At 36.0% G+C, this 16,619-nt stretch overlaps 3 protein-coding genes across 4 annotated transcripts; 2 read left to right on the top strand and 1 right to left on the bottom strand.

Moving 5' to 3' along the window:
* The first annotated feature begins 2,339 nt into the window (after window positions 1-2,339).
* On the top strand, window positions 2,340-5,237 carry LOC111498024 (aldehyde dehydrogenase family 2 member B4, mitochondrial-like). The gene is made up of 11 exons (XM_023149080.1): window positions 2,340-2,547; window positions 2,633-2,770; window positions 2,945-3,087; window positions 3,187-3,340; window positions 3,428-3,657; window positions 3,760-3,849; window positions 3,983-4,156; window positions 4,235-4,372; window positions 4,503-4,640; window positions 4,726-4,787; window positions 4,867-5,237. The coding sequence occupies exons 1-11, from the start codon at window positions 2,448-2,450 to the stop codon at window positions 5,138-5,140; spliced, it is 1,641 nt and encodes a 546-aa protein (XP_023004848.1). The 5' UTR covers window positions 2,340-2,447; the 3' UTR covers window positions 5,141-5,237.
* A 346-nt stretch (window positions 5,238-5,583) lies between these two features.
* On the bottom strand, window positions 5,584-9,420 carry LOC111498034 (serine/threonine-protein kinase HT1-like). The gene is made up of 6 exons (XM_023149091.1): window positions 8,779-9,420; window positions 7,810-7,931; window positions 6,803-6,999; window positions 6,513-6,687; window positions 6,192-6,326; window positions 5,584-6,064 (listed from the first exon to the last, which is right to left on the bottom strand). Exons 1-6 carry the CDS (start codon window positions 9,077-9,079, stop codon window positions 5,858-5,860), a joined length of 1,137 nt encoding a protein of 378 aa, XP_023004859.1. The 5' UTR covers window positions 9,080-9,420; the 3' UTR covers window positions 5,584-5,857.
* An 861-nt stretch (window positions 9,421-10,281) lies between these two features.
* Window positions 10,282-14,443, top strand: LOC111500237 (E3 ubiquitin-protein ligase SIS3-like). 2 transcript variants are annotated; one of them, XM_023151941.1, is made up of 10 exons: window positions 10,282-10,500; window positions 10,621-10,659; window positions 10,961-11,027; window positions 11,132-11,205; window positions 12,015-12,153; window positions 12,245-12,337; window positions 12,552-12,617; window positions 13,035-13,160; window positions 13,545-13,658; window positions 13,880-14,443. In XM_023151941.1, the coding sequence occupies exons 1-10, from the start codon at window positions 10,472-10,474 to the stop codon at window positions 14,270-14,272; spliced, it is 1,140 nt and encodes a 379-aa protein (XP_023007709.1). In that variant the 5' UTR covers window positions 10,282-10,471; the 3' UTR covers window positions 14,273-14,443. The 2 variants fall into 2 exon arrangements, with proteins under 2 accessions (XP_023007709.1, XP_023007717.1); XM_023151949.1 differs by lacking the exon at window positions 10,621-10,659.
* Window positions 14,444-16,619: the final 2,176 nt, after the last annotated feature.

Here is a 16,619-nt window from a genome sequence, read left to right on the forward strand (position 1 = left end):
TTCGTGGTCTGATGGCACCGCATCTTCCTCGTTACTTGTTTGATCGCGCTCTTCGTCGATCCTCTTTTTCTTTTATCTCTCGATCATTGGCGGCCCTTCTTGTAGGCGATTCAACACTGGATTTGGCATCGTCGTCACGAAACCATCGTCGATTTGTTCTCCTTGTTTCAAATGCTTATGAAGTTCCGCACCGCCTTCGTTGCGCCCAATTCTAGGGTTTTTGGCCGCGAGGAGCTTGCTTGGACCCTAGGGATATTGCTATGCGCTATCTCAAGAAGGATTTTGTCATCGATCTTCCCGCCATGCTTCCCCTGCCTCAGGTGAAACGATTCTTCTTTAACTGATCGAATTAGGGATTTGATTTAGGGTTTAGCAAAATTTAATGTGGCTCGGTTGTTGTCCGAGATCCGGTTTGGATCTCTATTTTGGGGAAATGGAACTCTTGATTTTAATCAATTTAATCCAAAGTAAATTCTCTTGATTTTGATTTTCTCCTTTGCAGTTCTACTATTGCCTAATTCTTTGAGATTTGTCGGTGCACCCGGTAGGAGCTGCTTGGCATGTGGCATCCATTCAGCGCCAGCATGAATGTGTTGGCAGATTGAATGTAGAAAGGAGATGAATACCACACATTCTCCGTCTTGCAGACCATTTTTTTAATATTAGTGAAGTTATTTTCAATACTGTATTTATACGACATATACGAAACACATATTTTATAAACTATCAAATTCAAAATGAATTCAACCACAAGAGTGTTCCGATTCAATTAATTTTTTATGAAAATATCAAATAGTTGGCAAACGATTTACATATAAGTTCGATCAATCTTCCATAATTTAATTGAAAATAAATTTAATATAAATAATATTTTGTTAATCTCATCAATATTGGTAAACATAAACAAATAGACAAACATTGGAAATCACGTTTACCAATTTGGATATATTAAATAAATTTTGAACGTATAGATAAATTTTTATTAAATTATCAGTAAACAGTTCATAATTTTATAAAAAAATTTAAAAAGTATAGGGAAATATTATAATTTAAACCGTAATTAATGTAAAGTTATTCAGAACCTGTTCAACGCTTAATTAATTGGAAGTAAGAAGCTTCAAAAGTAACCAAATATTTAAATATCTTAATTATATACTTTGGACCAATGAATTAATTGTCTCAAAATTCTTGAATTTAATCATTTGTGAAACTTGGTTAGAAAATTTTCAGATTTAAATAATAAATTTAGAACACGTTAATATTTAAATCATTTAATTATAATAATTTTTTTAAAAAAGGTAAGCAATAGTGTCTTTATCAAACTAATTTCACTTATTAATTTAATTTAAATAATCTCCAAAGGGGACTAACTATTTTAACCAGATTTCACTGTCAATAATGAACACACATATATATAATTAATTATATTTCCACGTCATATTTATAAAAGAGGGTCTTTACATTAATTGGCTTCTCATCCTCAATATCATCATAAATTTTATTAAGTTTACATCAATGTCAATCGTTTAATGATCTCGCTTCAACTAACCAATGGTTAAATAATTGTAGTCCGGCCAAACAATCGAGCTAAATTTCTTACCATAAACCACAAAAATCAAGTTATTGTATATTTACAAATTTATAGGTACAAAAATGTAACGTCTTAAATCCATTGTTAGCACATATTGTTCTTGGGCTTTCCATTTCGAGTTTCCTTCAAGGCTTTAAAATGCATCTCGAGAAGGTTTACACACCCCTGTGAATAGTGGTTTATTACAAAAAAAAAATTATCATATAGATTTTTATTAAAATTTAGGAGCTAAAATTGTTTCTTAACCGTAAAAAATCTGACCCTTTTGAAAAAGATATATTTTTTCTTAGAGAAATGAATATGTTTTGGAAATCTGCCACACCATTCTCTTAGAATCCCAAACAAGACAGATTTTTGATACCTTGAAACTCGGAATTTTGCTTCAAAATCAATGTTTATCAGAGCTTTGAGATGAAGATCTAGAAACAGAGAGACCAATCTTTTTTGGGAATCAAACAAATTACTTTTATGATATTGTCCTGTTCTTGTTTGTCCCATTTGAATGGAAACTCCAGCTCTGTTTTACACCGATGTGTTTATTAATAGGGAAGAAAACAACCTTTGTTAATTTCGAACTGTAAAAAAAAAAACACAATATGTGGGTGTTGTTTCTGCCATTTACTTTCTTCCCATTCAATTTGCACCTTGTTTTTTGAGGGAGGAAATGTGAAAATGACTTTGAAACTACCCTTCTAATTTGGGGTTTTAATTATTGTTCTGACATTCCTAATTTATGGCCTTAAGTGGCGTTTAAACGACAGGTTTTGGCATCTACTTAACCGGTGTTGGATAGGAGAGCTTAAACGTGTGAAGGGGTCTCGTGGTTTGTGCTTCGAAGCTCTTGTGTTTTGTGGCCATGGCTGCTCGGAGAGGAATCTGTTCTTTACTATCTCGTTCTCTGTTATCATCTTCTTGTTCTTCTGGTTATGGGTTTGGTTCTTTTCTTCAATCTCGTGGTGGGTTTCTTTCTTTTTTTATTTGATATCTCTTGAGGCCATGTTCTTTGAAGTTGTAATGGATATTCATAATTGTGGGTTTCAGGGAGAGTTTCAAGGTTGCATGGAAGAGGGAGAAGATTCAGCTCATCTGCTGTGGCGGAGGAGGAACTTGTTACTCCTCCTGTTCAGATAAGTTACACTCAGAATCTGATTAATGGGCAGTTTGTGGATGCTGCATCAGGTGAGTTCCATATCTAACCTTTTGATCGATCATATATATCTTAACCGGTCGAGTTAATACTGTTTTTGTTTTAGCTTTCGTATATCATGAAATTGTGTTTTTGTTATAATCTTACCTTTCAAAAGTTATCTGATGGATGGAAGGAAGGTTGAATTTGATATGTTTTGATCGTAGGGAAAACGTTTCCGACCTACGATCCTCGCACCGGGGAAGTGATTGCTCATGTTGCCGAGGGCGAGGCGGAAGATATCAACCGGGCGGTATCGGCAGCTCGCAAGGCTTTCGATGAGGGCAAATGGCCGAAGATGACTGCTTATGTAATGCATTCCTGCAGGCTGCAACTCCTTTTGTTGTTTTCCCTCCCCCTCTTGCCTTTATTTGAATTCTATATCGATGCTCTTTGTGTCGATTTTCAGGAACGATCGAGGATATTACTGCGGTTTGCTGATTTGGTTGAGAAACATAGCACGGAGCTTGCAGCATTGGAGACATGGAACAATGGCAAACCTTATGAACAATCGGCTCGGACCGAAATACCTATATTCGTGCGCTTATTTCACTATTACGCCGGTTAGTTCATCGCAGCATGGTGGCGTATCAGCCCTTGTCCTGCTGTTTTTGTAGGTTTGTAAGTGGTTTTGGTGTTGGTTTGTTCAGGGTGGGCGGACAAAATCCATGGCTTGACCGTTCCAGCTGATGGGAAATATCATGTGCAAGTATTACATGAACCAATTGGAGTTGCAGGACAGATAATTCCATGGAACTTTCCTCTCCTTATGTTTGCTTGGAAAGTTGGTCCTGCTCTAGCCTGTGGCAACACCCTTGTCCTAAAAACTGCAGAGCAAACGCCTCTGACCGCTCTTTATGTCGCAAAGTTATTCCACGAGGTAGCGTTTTCAAAGCTATGTTTGTTCGGTTTATAATGTTCTAATATTCTCTGTCCATGTCGTGACTAATCTTCATCCTCCCTCGGTCGATCAATCGAATAGGCTGGTCTTCCTCCAGGAGTTCTGAATGTCGTTTCGGGCTATGGTCCAACAGCGGGTGCTGCCCTTGCTAGCCACATGGATGTGGACAAGGTGATAGCACAGTCTTGAAACCATCTTGCTTCTTATGTTTCTTTTTGAAACTCAAATCTGGTATGTTCAGTTGTAGCTTCCTATAAGAGATTTATAACGATCTACATATTTCACGACAATGATCGGTTTGCAGGTAGCCTTTACAGGATCGACGAACACGGGAAAAGTTGTGCTCGAATTGGCAGCTAAAAGCAATTTGAAACCGATAACGCTCGAACTTGGAGGGAAATCGCCTTTCATCGTTTGTGAGGATGCAGATGTCGATAAGGCCGTGGAGCTTGCTCATTTTGCTCTTTTTTTCAATCAGGTTTGTCTGAAGGGGTCACTTTTGCCATGGATTTGCAGGATTTGAACTCATTGTTAACCATTCCATGTTCATTTTCAGGGGCAATGTTGCTGTGCTGGATCTCGTACTTTTGTGCATGAACGTATATACGATGAGTTTGTCGAGAAGTCGAGGGCACGTGCCCAAAGACGTGTGGTTGGTGATCCTTTCAAGAAGGGTGTTGAACAAGGTCCTCAGGTAACTCTCTCCATTTACCTTTCCGTATCTAATCCATGAGAAGAAAAACCATATCATTCATGTAAAGATTAACGATAATCGACGTACCCTTTTTGAACGTCACAATCGGGTACGTCACAATCATGTCCAGATCGACTCGGAGCAGTTTGCAAAAGTCCTAAGATACATAAAATCTGGCATTGAAAGTGATGCTACTTTGGAATGTGGGGGTGACAGACTTGGGTCCAAGGGATACTTCGTCCAGCCGACAGTTTTCTCAAATGTTAAGGTGATTGTTTTATGTCTTCACTAGCTTCCTTGCTCTAAAGAATGTAAACTAACCTTTCGACCTGTTTTTCTCCTTCATCGATCAGGACGATATGTTGATAGCAAAGGACGAAATCTTTGGCCCAGTACAATCCATCTTGAAATTCAAGTGAGTTGCCAACAACTCGAAACACATTATATCACTCGTTCATTCGCCTTAATTTCTTCATGAATTTTGTCAATATCAGGGACATTGATGAAGTTATTCAAAGGGCAAATGCAACTCGTTACGGTCTAGCTGCTGGAGTTTTCACTACAAACCTCGACACAGCCAACACCATAACACGAGGATTGAGAACAGGGACGGTGTGGGTCAATTGCTTCGATGTATTTGACGCTGCAATACCGTTTGGTGGGTATAAGATGAGCGGAATGGGGAGGGAGAAAGGAATTTACAGCCTCCAAAACTATTTGCAGGTAAAGGCTGTAGTTACTCCTCTGAAGAATCCAGCATGGTTATGAGAATGGGAGTAATGCCAGTGAACTAGAATAATGTTTTATTTTCAGTTTCAGCTTTGTTATTTGCACAAAAAACAAAACTTTTATTTCTGTACTCTAGTTGAGCCCAATCTACCTCTTAATCTGAGCTATCCCTCTTGAATGATTTGATTGAACATCCACTCTTCTCAAGGACTAAAGACAAATTATCAAAGAATTTGGTTAATTAATTTCAAATCGATAATGAAGATCCTTGGTGGTTTTCAGAATTTTTCAATTATGGAAACTGTCCATAGTACTCGTTGGGCTTTCCCTCCAGGCTTTTTGAAACGTGTTTGCTAGGGTTTCCACATCCTTATAAAGGGTGTTTCGCTCTCCTCCCAAACGGTAGGATCTTACAAGGAAAATCTAAAACAGTAAAACAGTCTCTAAGTGTATGAGGAGATGGAAAGATGAAGACAATACCATTTTTGCATTTTAATCATACAATTCATTCAATTGATGTCAGTACAAAAGGCTTACATCAAATGGCAAAGTGAAAGGCAGCAAAGTCCCTGGTTTATGTACCCACCACCATAATCTATTTTACTACTAGCCTCACCTCAATAGATATATATATCTATATATATATATATTCCTACTTCTTCTATTTGTCATTACCACAATCACATTATGATTTTTCCCTTTCATCTTCAAAATAATTTTACCAGATTTCTGTGTCCAATTCAAACAAACAAATCTTTAAGGCCCTCTATATTTTCGAAAGCATAGACAACCTTGAGTTTGATCAACAGGGATCATACCTCCACCCTTGGATGTGTCAATGACCTCCAACATGGAAACTACTTCGTCCATCTCTGGCCGCTTGTCCGGGGTTGCATCCCAGCATCGCTTCATCACATTTGCTAGAGAGCTTGGGCAACATCTCGGTATCTCTGGCCTCAGATTCTGCAGTTTTGAAATTTACCATTTTCAGGAGAGTTAATGATAGGTTGAAAACAATGGAATGATTTCTTCTCAAGCGCACATTGTCTGCAGATATGAAGAACTATGGGTGAAAGAATCGGCAATCTACCTGACGAACCACAGCAGAAGTCACTTCGGAGAAACTAAGGTCGGGATATGGCATGTCACAGCAATAAATTTCCCACAGGCAGATACCGAAACTGTACACGTCACACTTCCTGTTATATGGGTTGCCATTGAGAACCTGTAACCAGAAGAGCGCTATAACTTCAGCAAAATCATCGTTCTGATGTGTTTGATAGCTACATTTTTGGCATTGAAGTTCTTTGGTTTCCATGTAAGGAATGAGCGACACAACTACGGAATCAAAAAGGAAACATTTTATGGCCAATGCACCTAAATGTCGTAGAGCTGACCGAAAAGTGCATACCTCAGGAGCCATGTAACCAAGTGTCCCAGTCTCCCCGGTCATGTCATTGGGATTTGAGGCCTCAACTCTAGCAACGCCAAAATCAGCAATTTTAACCGTACGTGTTTTGTCCAGCAGCATGTTTTCTGTCTTTACATCTCTGTGAACGATCTTCTGTGAATGAAGGTAACTCAACCTACAAAATAAATGGAACACTTTCTAAGAGCCAAATATAAACAAGTGCACACTATTCTCAAATATACGGTTAAGATTAGCGAACAGAAGGGATAGGAATAGTGGTGCAGGGGTACCCTCTAGCAAGATCAAGTGCCAACTGGACAACCACCTTGAAAGCTAGCTTCCTTCTCCTGTTCTTTATGAGATAAGATTTTAAGGCACCTCCAGCGAGATATTCCACCACAACACAACATATGTTACTTGGCATGCCTATTAGACCATTTTCAGTTTGGATCTGCAACTCCGCTGAGCCCATTGTTGCTCCTATAAACTGAAAACGAATTGAAAAATGTAAAAAATCCAAAACTATCGACCAAAACCACAAAAAAAACAGCACAACTTAATAGATTACTTGTTGGATAAAAACATTGAGTTTGAGATATCAAAATCTGAACATTAAAATACATATACTTGAAAGTTCCCCATTCACTATGACAGAGAAAAGGGGGAAATGAAAAAGAAGGGGCGATGATAAGTTGAGAGCCTAGATAAAGACCCTAGTTTTTCACTATCAAAGATGTCAAGACTTTCTTTATCTGATTGAGGCCCTCCAAAGGGAGCAACATGCTTCTTGGCCTTATCTGATTTTATTCTAGCAAGGATAAGATTTAGTTCAGTTGACTTTTTTCCCTTCTACAAAAGTAGAAGGATGGTGAGAGATTAGAACTCTAGATGGAATCTGTTAACGAAACTGAATGTTTCCAGTTGAGCTTCCAATAGAAAGAAAAGATTTAATTCGATTTTGAAGTTCATGCAAGAAGACTTTTCAGTGGCCTATATAGAAGACAATTAAAAGCAAATCCTTTTTACACAAAAATCAGAAAAGAAGAGGTAGCGGAGAGGAAAAAGAACAGTTTCTGGTTATTGGATCATTAGCTATTCGGGATCTAATTGATCATCTATTTTCTATATTGTCAGCATTTTCCAAAAGAGAAACAATATTATAAGTACACTCAGTTGATTCAATATCAATCAGGCTAGGCAATAGAATTGAGGGTTGGAACAAGCATATGACAAGACATTCATTTTAAGTTTCAGAATCACAACAAGTGGGTGAATAGTCGCAGAAGTTGCTAATGACCTTAGTAACATTGGGATGCTCGAGTTTATGCCAAACAGCAACTTCCTGTTTGAAAGCTGCCCTTAGTGAAGAAATTTCAGCTTCTGTCCTGTGACCCTCTTCTCCCCAATCCAGCATCTTGACTAATGCATTAAAAAAGCCAACAGAAAACTTCAGAGGACGGTAGCAAACAACTACAACCCAGTAACATTAACAAACTACAAACCAAGATAATATTTTCATTTGAAAATAAAGGAGTGAGTAAAACAGATCTTGAAATAATTCAGTGATAATGATAGCATTAAAAAGGGTAGATGATAATGATGATATAGATGAAGAAAAAAATACAAGTCCGTAGCAGCTAGCAGAAATAGCCAATTCGTAATAACAGCTTTTCCAGGACAAATTTTATCCAACAGCTGGAATCACATGAAAGTTTATAACTTTATCTACAGAAAGTCATTCAGGCCATCGTTGTCATAAAAAAACTCAACTCAATCTCGTGTATGCATCACGGATCATCTAAAAGAGAGTTCAAATGGCCAATCACCACTTCCTGACAGTAGCAACATGTCTTTAAAATAAACAGTTAGTCCAAAGAAGCCTAAACAATCACTGTATAGGATCCAATGAAGAGGGTGCAAAATCAGTACAACATTTCAAAGAACTAATAGTCAATCAAATCTATATTTGTTCAGACAAATTCAGGAGTACATACAAAAATGATCATGATGAATGTTTAAGACGATTAAGAGCAGATAACAACGGTGTTGAAACAATTGAAAACAAACGAAAGGAAACTCAAAAAAGAAAGTAGAGAAGCAAAGTAAAGTAAGGCATAAACTGTAGTCTGTAAGCATTCTGAAAGATCAGGAGTGTGGAATTCGATCACGATGCACGAAGCAAAAACTCAAAACAAAGCAATTATTGAAAGAGAATAGTTAAAAATAGTGCAAAATTTAAGGTTGCTGGTGAAAATCGGTGGCTTACCGGCGACATCTAGTCCGTCGTAAACGCCCCGGTGGACGGTGCCGAAAGTACCACGAGCAATGACGCTCTTGATTATCAGTTTGGACGGATCGATCTCCCACTCCAGCCGCTCCTTAGCAGCGACTTTAGTAGACCTACTGCGAGACATGGCAGCGGAAGTGAGAAAGCTGTTACCATCTTCATCTTTCTTTTTGTTCTTCTCCATCGTCAAGGCTCTGTTGAGATGCCTCTCAAGCTGCTCATCCAAGCTCTTGAGATCAATCTGATCCGCTCGCACAAACCCATCATTGTTGTCCTTCATCTCCGATTTCGATTCCTTTCAAGTTGGCGGCAAATCAGAGCAGTGTAATGGACAGGAATCGGTGGCTGGAATCAACAAAATTAAATGATTCAATTCAGAAATTGAGAATATCTATGAAGAATTCGGTGGTGATTCTTCTTCTTCTTGCTCGTTTCGCTGTTGTTTCTCGGCTGCTCTTCGTTTCCACAAATTCTGCAATGGCTTCTCGAATCATCCATGTGGGCACATGAATTTGCCTGCTCATAACGTGTGCTTCTGACCCACTTCGGTCTTCTTCTCTATTTATTATTTTTCTCTCTCTTTCATTTTTTTTCCCCAGTTCCCAGCCAATTAACACATCACTGCTTGTTAATAAAAATAATGGTATTATTTTATAAACCAACAACGGAACTTAGGTTTGAAATGAGTCCAATAATGGCATTTATTTATCTTATTATAAATTATTATAAATATTTTTCTTCTTCATCTTCTTCTTATTATAAAATTAATTAGGTTGTACACGTCCAATAATATAGTATTTTTTTTATTAATATAAAAATATTATAAGTCATCAAATCAATAAAAGCTCTAAATTAAAATTTTAAATAAATAATAATGGTACAGATTAAGATTAAAATCCGTTTAATAATTATATTATTTTTGTGTTTGACCGTCTAAATATGTTTTATTTTAAATATATTAAGAAGTTTAAAATGTAACCATTTATGCGATATTGGTTAACAAATGAAAAAGAAGAATATTTCATAGAATACCTATTAAATTTATGGTATTCAATGGATTTTTTTTGTTTTCTATATGTTAAGGGAATTATATGTATTTATAAATTACATATTTAATTTTGTTCGCTAAGAGAGGAGCATAATCTGAAATTGAAGAGCGTAATTAATTACATTCCTAAACTGAGTAACTAATGTGGGCCAATGCCAATTCAACTATTGTTTAAAAAAAAATTAACACTAAATTATCCATAAAACTTTATTTTTAATTTATCAGAAACTAAAATAAAACGAAAATAATAAATCGACGTGGGATTGGGCTTTTTGGGCCGATTTTGCCAACTGGGCACGTGTCGTAAAGCTGCAAACAGTACGAGAGTTGACGCCGTGAAGAAACGGCGGTACGGTTACCAATTCTATTCAGAATATTCGTACACTTCCGTTACTTTCCCGTCCGTGTCTTTCGCCCTTCTCTACTACTCACATTTCTCATTTCGCTTCTTCCCTCCACGAAATTTCGCCTCTGTTTTTTCCATCCACGATCTTACGAGAATTAGCTATTGTTCTCGTGATTGTTTTCGATTCATTGCCTTCAAATTCAATCAGGTTTCTGCACCGTCCTATGGCGGTTCGTGATTCTCCAACCAGCTTGTTCTAGTGAACAATTCTCCCATCTATGGCTACTCGAGGCGTCGATTTCAAGTGGTAAGGCCTCTCACTATCTAAAACAATGAATTGCTGTATTGATGTACTCTCTTGTATGGAGAAGAGAAGTTGTTTGTAGTCAACTTGATAGGTTTTGGACGCCGTACTTGATTCTTGCAGGTATGACGGTTTTTTCTTGTCGATGCTCGCGACTAGTGTGTATCCTTCAGTGTTTTGGGGAATTTTGAAGTTTTTTGTACGAAATTCCTTTCAGTCTGTTAGAATGGTTGAGTGATAACTCGTGTCTGATGCATTTACTTTCATGGACTGTGATTCCACTTATCGTGTTGCCATGATAACGGATGCATTTACTGGCATGGACTGCGTTTCCTCTTATCGTGTGTCATGCTTTGGCATAAGAGTTGGAAACGTATTCATATCCTATGCTTTAAAATCTCGAGCAATGTATTTCTCTTTACGTATTTTATTTGTGTATTTTCTTTAACTATTTGCTTGATAGAGTAATAGTTTCGATCAGTTGGAAGAGGTATCATACTTGTGTACATCCCCTGCATATATGGATTGTGGTACGTTATTCTTAACTTTAAACAAGTATTACATATTATTACTATTTTTTGTTTTATCTCTTGTGATTTTTTTTGGGGTCAATGATAGTCAGTTATTGGTACAGGTTGATTACACTGCCGTCTTTCTTTTTCGCCTGCTGATGTTTGTAGACAATGGACTTGCCGCTGGAATGGGTTTGTAAGGCTTTCAACTTTTAGTTTTACGTCAATTTAGGGCAGCAAAATCTTACACTTCTTTTATTAATCCTCCAGATATATTTTGGTGTCAACAAATGAATTAAAGCAGTAAAATGTTCCTCCAATGCCTTTATTATGAATGGTATTGGTTGAGCTTTAAAGCTGTAATTCTTTGGGGAAAGATCAAAACAAACTTGGATTCTGACATGCAAAGATTTGTGAGCATTTGATTCATTATCAGAAGCATGGTGACAGAAGTGTGGAAAAGAAAGGAAAACAAAAGATAGAACATAGAAGATCTGTTGCTAATTTAAAGAATCCTGTGGCGTTTGCTAATTTAAAGAATCCTGTGGCGTTTGCTAATTTTGTTTTGTTCTTTTGGGACTTTAACTGTGAAACTTCAAGTAATGAATGTTCACTTTCTGGTTCTGTTAGAATTATTATAGATCTTATTTCCTCTTGGGAATTGGGAGTCTGCACAAGTTTTGCCATACCAGTTAGTTACTTTGACCAAGTAGGTCTTGACGAAGGTCTGAGAAATTTTTTTACCCTTGAATTAGTTATTTAGTAAATACATGCACACTTGTCATTTTTTTACCCCATCTTGTGATTGAAATATTGGTTCACTGCTGCATTAAATATAAGAAAGTTATGATCTTATAATTTTATCAGTTTGGCTTATCATCCCAATGGATGTTCTTAACCGTAATTGGCAATGCATTTTCCTCTCTCTAATCTTCTATTTCAATATTTCTTGTATAGTTTATGCCATTTGAGATCTTCTTATCTTCTAAATTTGTGTACCATTAGGGACTTTGGGTGGCAGCAGAGATATGCTCGATTTTGTGGAAGAATTGTGGTCCTTTCAGTCCTAGCGCTTCTGCTATTTCCATTTCTTTGGGTTTGGACTGCCATTGGTACTTTATGGTTTAAGCGGGCCCATAATTGTGTATGTTATTTCTATTTCAATTCCCATCGCCACCACCAGAATCTTCATATTTCTACAAATTTTTATGTAATTATTGGTTTAAATGTGTCAGCTTCCTGAGCAAGGTCAGAAATGGGGATTCCTAATTTGGTTGCTTTTTAGCTACTGTGCCCTCGTATGCATTGCTTGCATGTCATTGGGAAAGGTCAGTTCTACTATGTTTACTCTGTAGATTATTATTGGAGTTTATTATTATGACTTATGTCTGGTACTCTCTAATTGTTTGTAGCTCAACTATCAGTTGTTTTTATGTACGACCTTTACATTCTTTTACGGTTCTTGTTGAAATTTCTCAATGTTTTTCTATATATACTTTTGTACATGAAATTCACGTAGTTACCTTTGAACCCTTCTTGTAGTGGTTAACTCGTAGACAAGCACTCTTGTTTCGGGCACAACAAGGGATCCCTGTATCAGAATATGGGGTAAGCAGTTAAGCTTCCTGCATTTTAAAATTTCTGAACTTAAAATACGTGCATCAATTTTCATTCTGGGTCATCAATTTCTTTACCTTGTGTTCTCAGTGACATCCATCTGTATATCTTATTTTTTCTACAATATATTCTCTGCTTTCAATTAAAATATTCAATTTTTACCCTGATGATTCTTCCAAAGGCGAACATATACGATGGATTGATTGTGAATGAAGTAGAAAGGGGGATAGCTGTAATTAGTATATCTATCCTTACTTTTGCTCTTTAGGTTCTTTTTGGTATGTGGTTCTCTTCTCGAAATTTTTTTTGTAAGTTTTAATTTCTTGTATTAGATGCCAGAAATGACATATTTAGGACAATATACTTCTTGCTCGTGATGGAACTGATAGAGAGCAATTTTCTTTACAGGTCTTGGTTGACATGATCCGAGTACCTGATTGGGCTTTTGAAGCTGCAGGAATAGAAACAAGGGTAATGGGTCAAGATGCTGCTACCTACCATCCTCATCCCGGACTTTACTTGACTCCAGCTCAGGTAAGTCTATTAGCGCTTGAGTTGACATTTTGGTGTCAATATTCTTGACATTTCCCCAACACCTGTTGTCTGGTAGCTTAAGAGTAGTTTTGTACTGTTCGTAGTATTGTCCCTTCTCAGTGGCTGTACAAATTATTAATTTAAAAGTTTGAGGGAAGTTGATCGACATGACGCATAATGTATGTTGAAGCTCTTTGCAAAGAGGGCTCTGTGCCTTATGCTCTCAGCCTTTACGCTTTTTATGAGAGATTTTGTCTAAATCTTTTTTAAAAAAAAAAAAAAAAAAATTGCCTGCTTTGTAAAGCCATTTTGTGGGTTCAAATTTATGATTGAATCTTTTGTTTTGAAATCTGATGGTCAAGCTACTCATTGATGCTTGAACAGAGGGAAGCTGTGGAGGCACTTATTGAGGAACTTCCCAAATTCAGGTTAAAGGCTGTTCCAACAGATTGCAGTGAATGCCCTATCTGCTTAGAAGAGTTCCATGAAGGGAATGAGGTAATTGATATTTCATGCCTTGCCATTTAATTTACAGAAGTTTGGTAAACTTGTAGGGGTAAAAAAAGAAACTGTCAATTCATTTATGATTTGTATTGTACTGCTTCTTCGAGCTGGGGAAGTTCGAGGAATCCTAGATTAATGCTTATAAATACATGAAGTATCATCTTTTGTTGGAGAATTATTGAAAATAAATTTGCGGGCATTATAAATTGGTGCAGGTTCGTGGCCTCCCTTGTGCTCATAATTTCCATGTAGGATGTATTGATGAGTGGCTTCGACTGAATGTGAAATGCCCTAGATGTCGTTGCTCGGTCTTCCCAAACCTTGACCTCAGTGCTCTTTCCAATCTTCGTTCTGATACCGATAGGCCTTCTGCAAGTGTTGTTACAGCCAATAGTTATATGATATCTCATCCTTTGAGCCAAAGTTATCTAGTGAGACTGCAGGGTCTGCTTCGACCTGTTCGCACAGAAAACACGGGTACACATGGTGATTTAGAATCTGCTAGTGCTGTGGAAGTTACTGAGAATGGGTCCGCCCATGACCAAACTATACCAGAACGGTCTCCCGTAAGACAAATGCCTTTAAGTCAGTCTACACCACAACTCTAGGTAGTTGGGGCTTTTTTCTCCCTTGCTATTTTGACTGCTTCTAACTGCTCCTGTAAAAGCTAAATGATAAGCGTCCACATCTTGCCATTTGCAAATCGTGGCAACTGTGTAATAGTAAACCTCGAACATTTGGTTTTTGTATCCAAGGAATCTACTTACGTTCTAGCAAAATTCAAATCTTTCATTTGTTTAGATCTTAGTACTGGACTCTTCAGCCATCTGTGTAGGGAGATTGCCCATGTGCTATTTGCAGACGCATATCTTGCAATTCCACTCGAGAATCTTCTACTTTGACAGGTTGGTGTTAACTGTTCCAATTTTTTATTATTATTGTTTCTAACTCCTATTCTCTGGTTGACGCAGATTTTACTGTGAGAAACAAAACAATGTCAACTCCAGGAATAAATACTGTTACTTCATATAGAAGGCTATTTTGAAATTCCCTTAAATTGAGGAGGCCAAAGCATGTGGCAGAAAAGGGTGGCGTTATGAGAAAATGAGTTAATAATTTACCTATTTTAATGTTAATTTGTCAGTGCTTGCTTCTTTAGGTGGGGTCATCGGAAATTGTCTGGTTTGACGAGCACTCCATTCTCCATCAGCAATGTGGCAATGACCGAGTGGAGCCAGCCCTATTGAACAAATGTGGTGACCGACAGCCTTCCCTTATTTTTTCTCTTCATCCTTTATATATATATAATTCTAACTTGCATAAATTATTAGTAATTGAAGTCCCATGTAATAAATCGTGAATCAAGTTTCATAGTTTGTTCATATTTTTGTTAAATAATGATTGAAAATTATTGAAATGTTAAAATAATATTTATACAAAATTTAGGAGCAGACTAGAATTTCATTAAAGAAATTAGGGTTGAAATTTTTTAGAGATGTTTGAACTTTTCTTCCTCTTAATATTCTCGGTTTTATCTTGTCCGTGGATTTAGGTTATTGGGGAAAGCAACTGATCTGGCTGGTATGCTTCCAATTTTGGCCACAACATCTACAAGGAGCCCCACCACTCGAACCATGAGTTGCCTTGGAGTATGTCTATTCATTTCCAGGTTTGGTTGTCACTTTCTTATCATAGACTTTTGTTTCCTTGGCAGATTTGACATTAGAGCGTGTTTGATAAATATTTCCTTTTTTGTTTTTGAAAATTATGGTTGTTTTTTAAAAATTATGATTGTTTTTGAAATTATGAATTTGAATATACGTTTTGTGTCAAGAACCCATTTCATGAATTTGAATATACGTTTTCTTGGCAGTTTAATTTAAAAGTATAATTCGACTCTGTTTTAGGGCCTTGCGTTAAAAGATTATTTTATTTTTTTTTGTTGCTAAATTTTTTTTATAAAATAAATAAATAATAATGATAATAATAAAACTAATCTGGGCACATTTTATTTATTTTTGTGAAAACATAATTTTATACAATTTTATTTTTTGCGAAATAATCCACGATTTTTAGTAATTATATAAACTTTACCAAAATTGTCGAGACATTGTAGGGTTCTTGTGCATGTGCCTGGGGCGCTGCATCGGGTTGATGAAAAGAAAGTATATTTTTCTGATCCCTTTTTTTTTTTTTTTTTTTTTTAACTATGATGAAACTTGTGACTAAAAGACCAATCAGTAAGTACAAAAAAGNGTCATCACTATTAAGCTGACACGTTTGTCTATGACAATTATGGAAATGATTTATCCAAAAAAAAAAAAAAAAAAAAAAAAAAAAAAAAAAAAAAAAAACCAATTATCAAAAAAAAAAAAAAAAATCAATACATATACTTTTAACAAATTATTTTGAGTTTTTTATTTTTTATTTTTATTTTTATACTTTGAACTTCATTCCAAAGATATCATTGTATGTTTTTTTCTTTCAAAATTGTGAAAAGAAATGAGAAGAATTACATGACATATTTTTCACATAGGATAGGCAGTTACTATGCAGAAATTGATTTGGTAAGTGATGCTAACAATATTTTTTTAGATTAAATAAATGATAATGACGATTTTAATCTGGTTGTGTGTGATATCTTGTATTTTTTATTTTAATTCTTTAATTTCCCATTTGTGTTTTAATGACGAGTATGTATATTTTTAAATAATTTAATAGTTCTGTGTTATTTAGCCTAAATTATACAAAATAAAACATAAAAATATTGCATGTCATTAATAATTCTGAAATTATTTATCTGGTGTGTTTATATACTTCAATTATTCACCATAATATTTATTTTAAAAAAACGTGCTCAATATTTGATGTAATTAATTATTACTGAAAATATTTATTTTAACTATAAATTTGTTCAATCAAGGAAACAATATATTTTATACCATCAAACACTTT

This window comes from Cucurbita maxima, unplaced genomic scaffold, assembly GCF_002738345.1.
Source record: "Cucurbita maxima cultivar Rimu unplaced genomic scaffold, Cmax_1.0 Cma_Scf00002, whole genome shotgun sequence".
Lineage (NCBI taxonomy): Eukaryota > Viridiplantae > Streptophyta > Magnoliopsida > Cucurbitales > Cucurbitaceae > Cucurbita > Cucurbita maxima.

Bases quoted from the DNA above. Each gene is read 5' to 3' on its own strand.
- LOC111498024 (XM_023149080.1), top strand. From the start codon at position 2,448: ATGGCTGCTCGGAGAGGAATCTGTTCTTTACTATCTCGTTCTCTGTTA. The intron at 3,341-3,427 runs GTTAGTTCATCG...TGGTTTGTTCAG, and splicing joins CTTATTTCACTATTACGCCG to GGTGGGCGGACAAAATCCAT. The intron at 4,157-4,234 runs GTTTGTCTGAAG...GTTCATTTTCAG, and splicing joins TTGCTCTTTTTTTCAATCAG to GGGCAATGTTGCTGTGCTGG.
- LOC111500237 (XM_023151941.1), top strand. From the start codon at position 10,472: ATGGCTACTCGAGGCGTCGATTTCAAGTG. The intron at 10,660-10,960 runs GTATCCTTCAGT...TTTGCTTGATAG, and splicing joins TCGATGCTCGCGACTAGTGT to AGTAATAGTTTCGATCAGTT. The intron at 12,618-13,034 runs GTAAGCAGTTAA...TTTTCTTTACAG, and splicing joins TCCCTGTATCAGAATATGGG to GTCTTGGTTGACATGATCCG.
- LOC111498034 (XM_023149091.1), bottom strand. From the start codon at position 9,079: ATGAAGGACAACAATGATGGGTTTGTGCGAGCGGATCAGATTGATCTC. The intron at 6,688-6,802 runs GTACCCCTGCAC...TTTATTTTGTAG, and splicing joins GCACTTGATCTTGCTAGAGG to GTTGAGTTACCTTCATTCAC. The intron at 6,065-6,191 runs GTAGATTGCCGA...TCAAAACTGCAG, and splicing joins CTTCTGCTGTGGTTCGTCAG to AATCTGAGGCCAGAGATACC.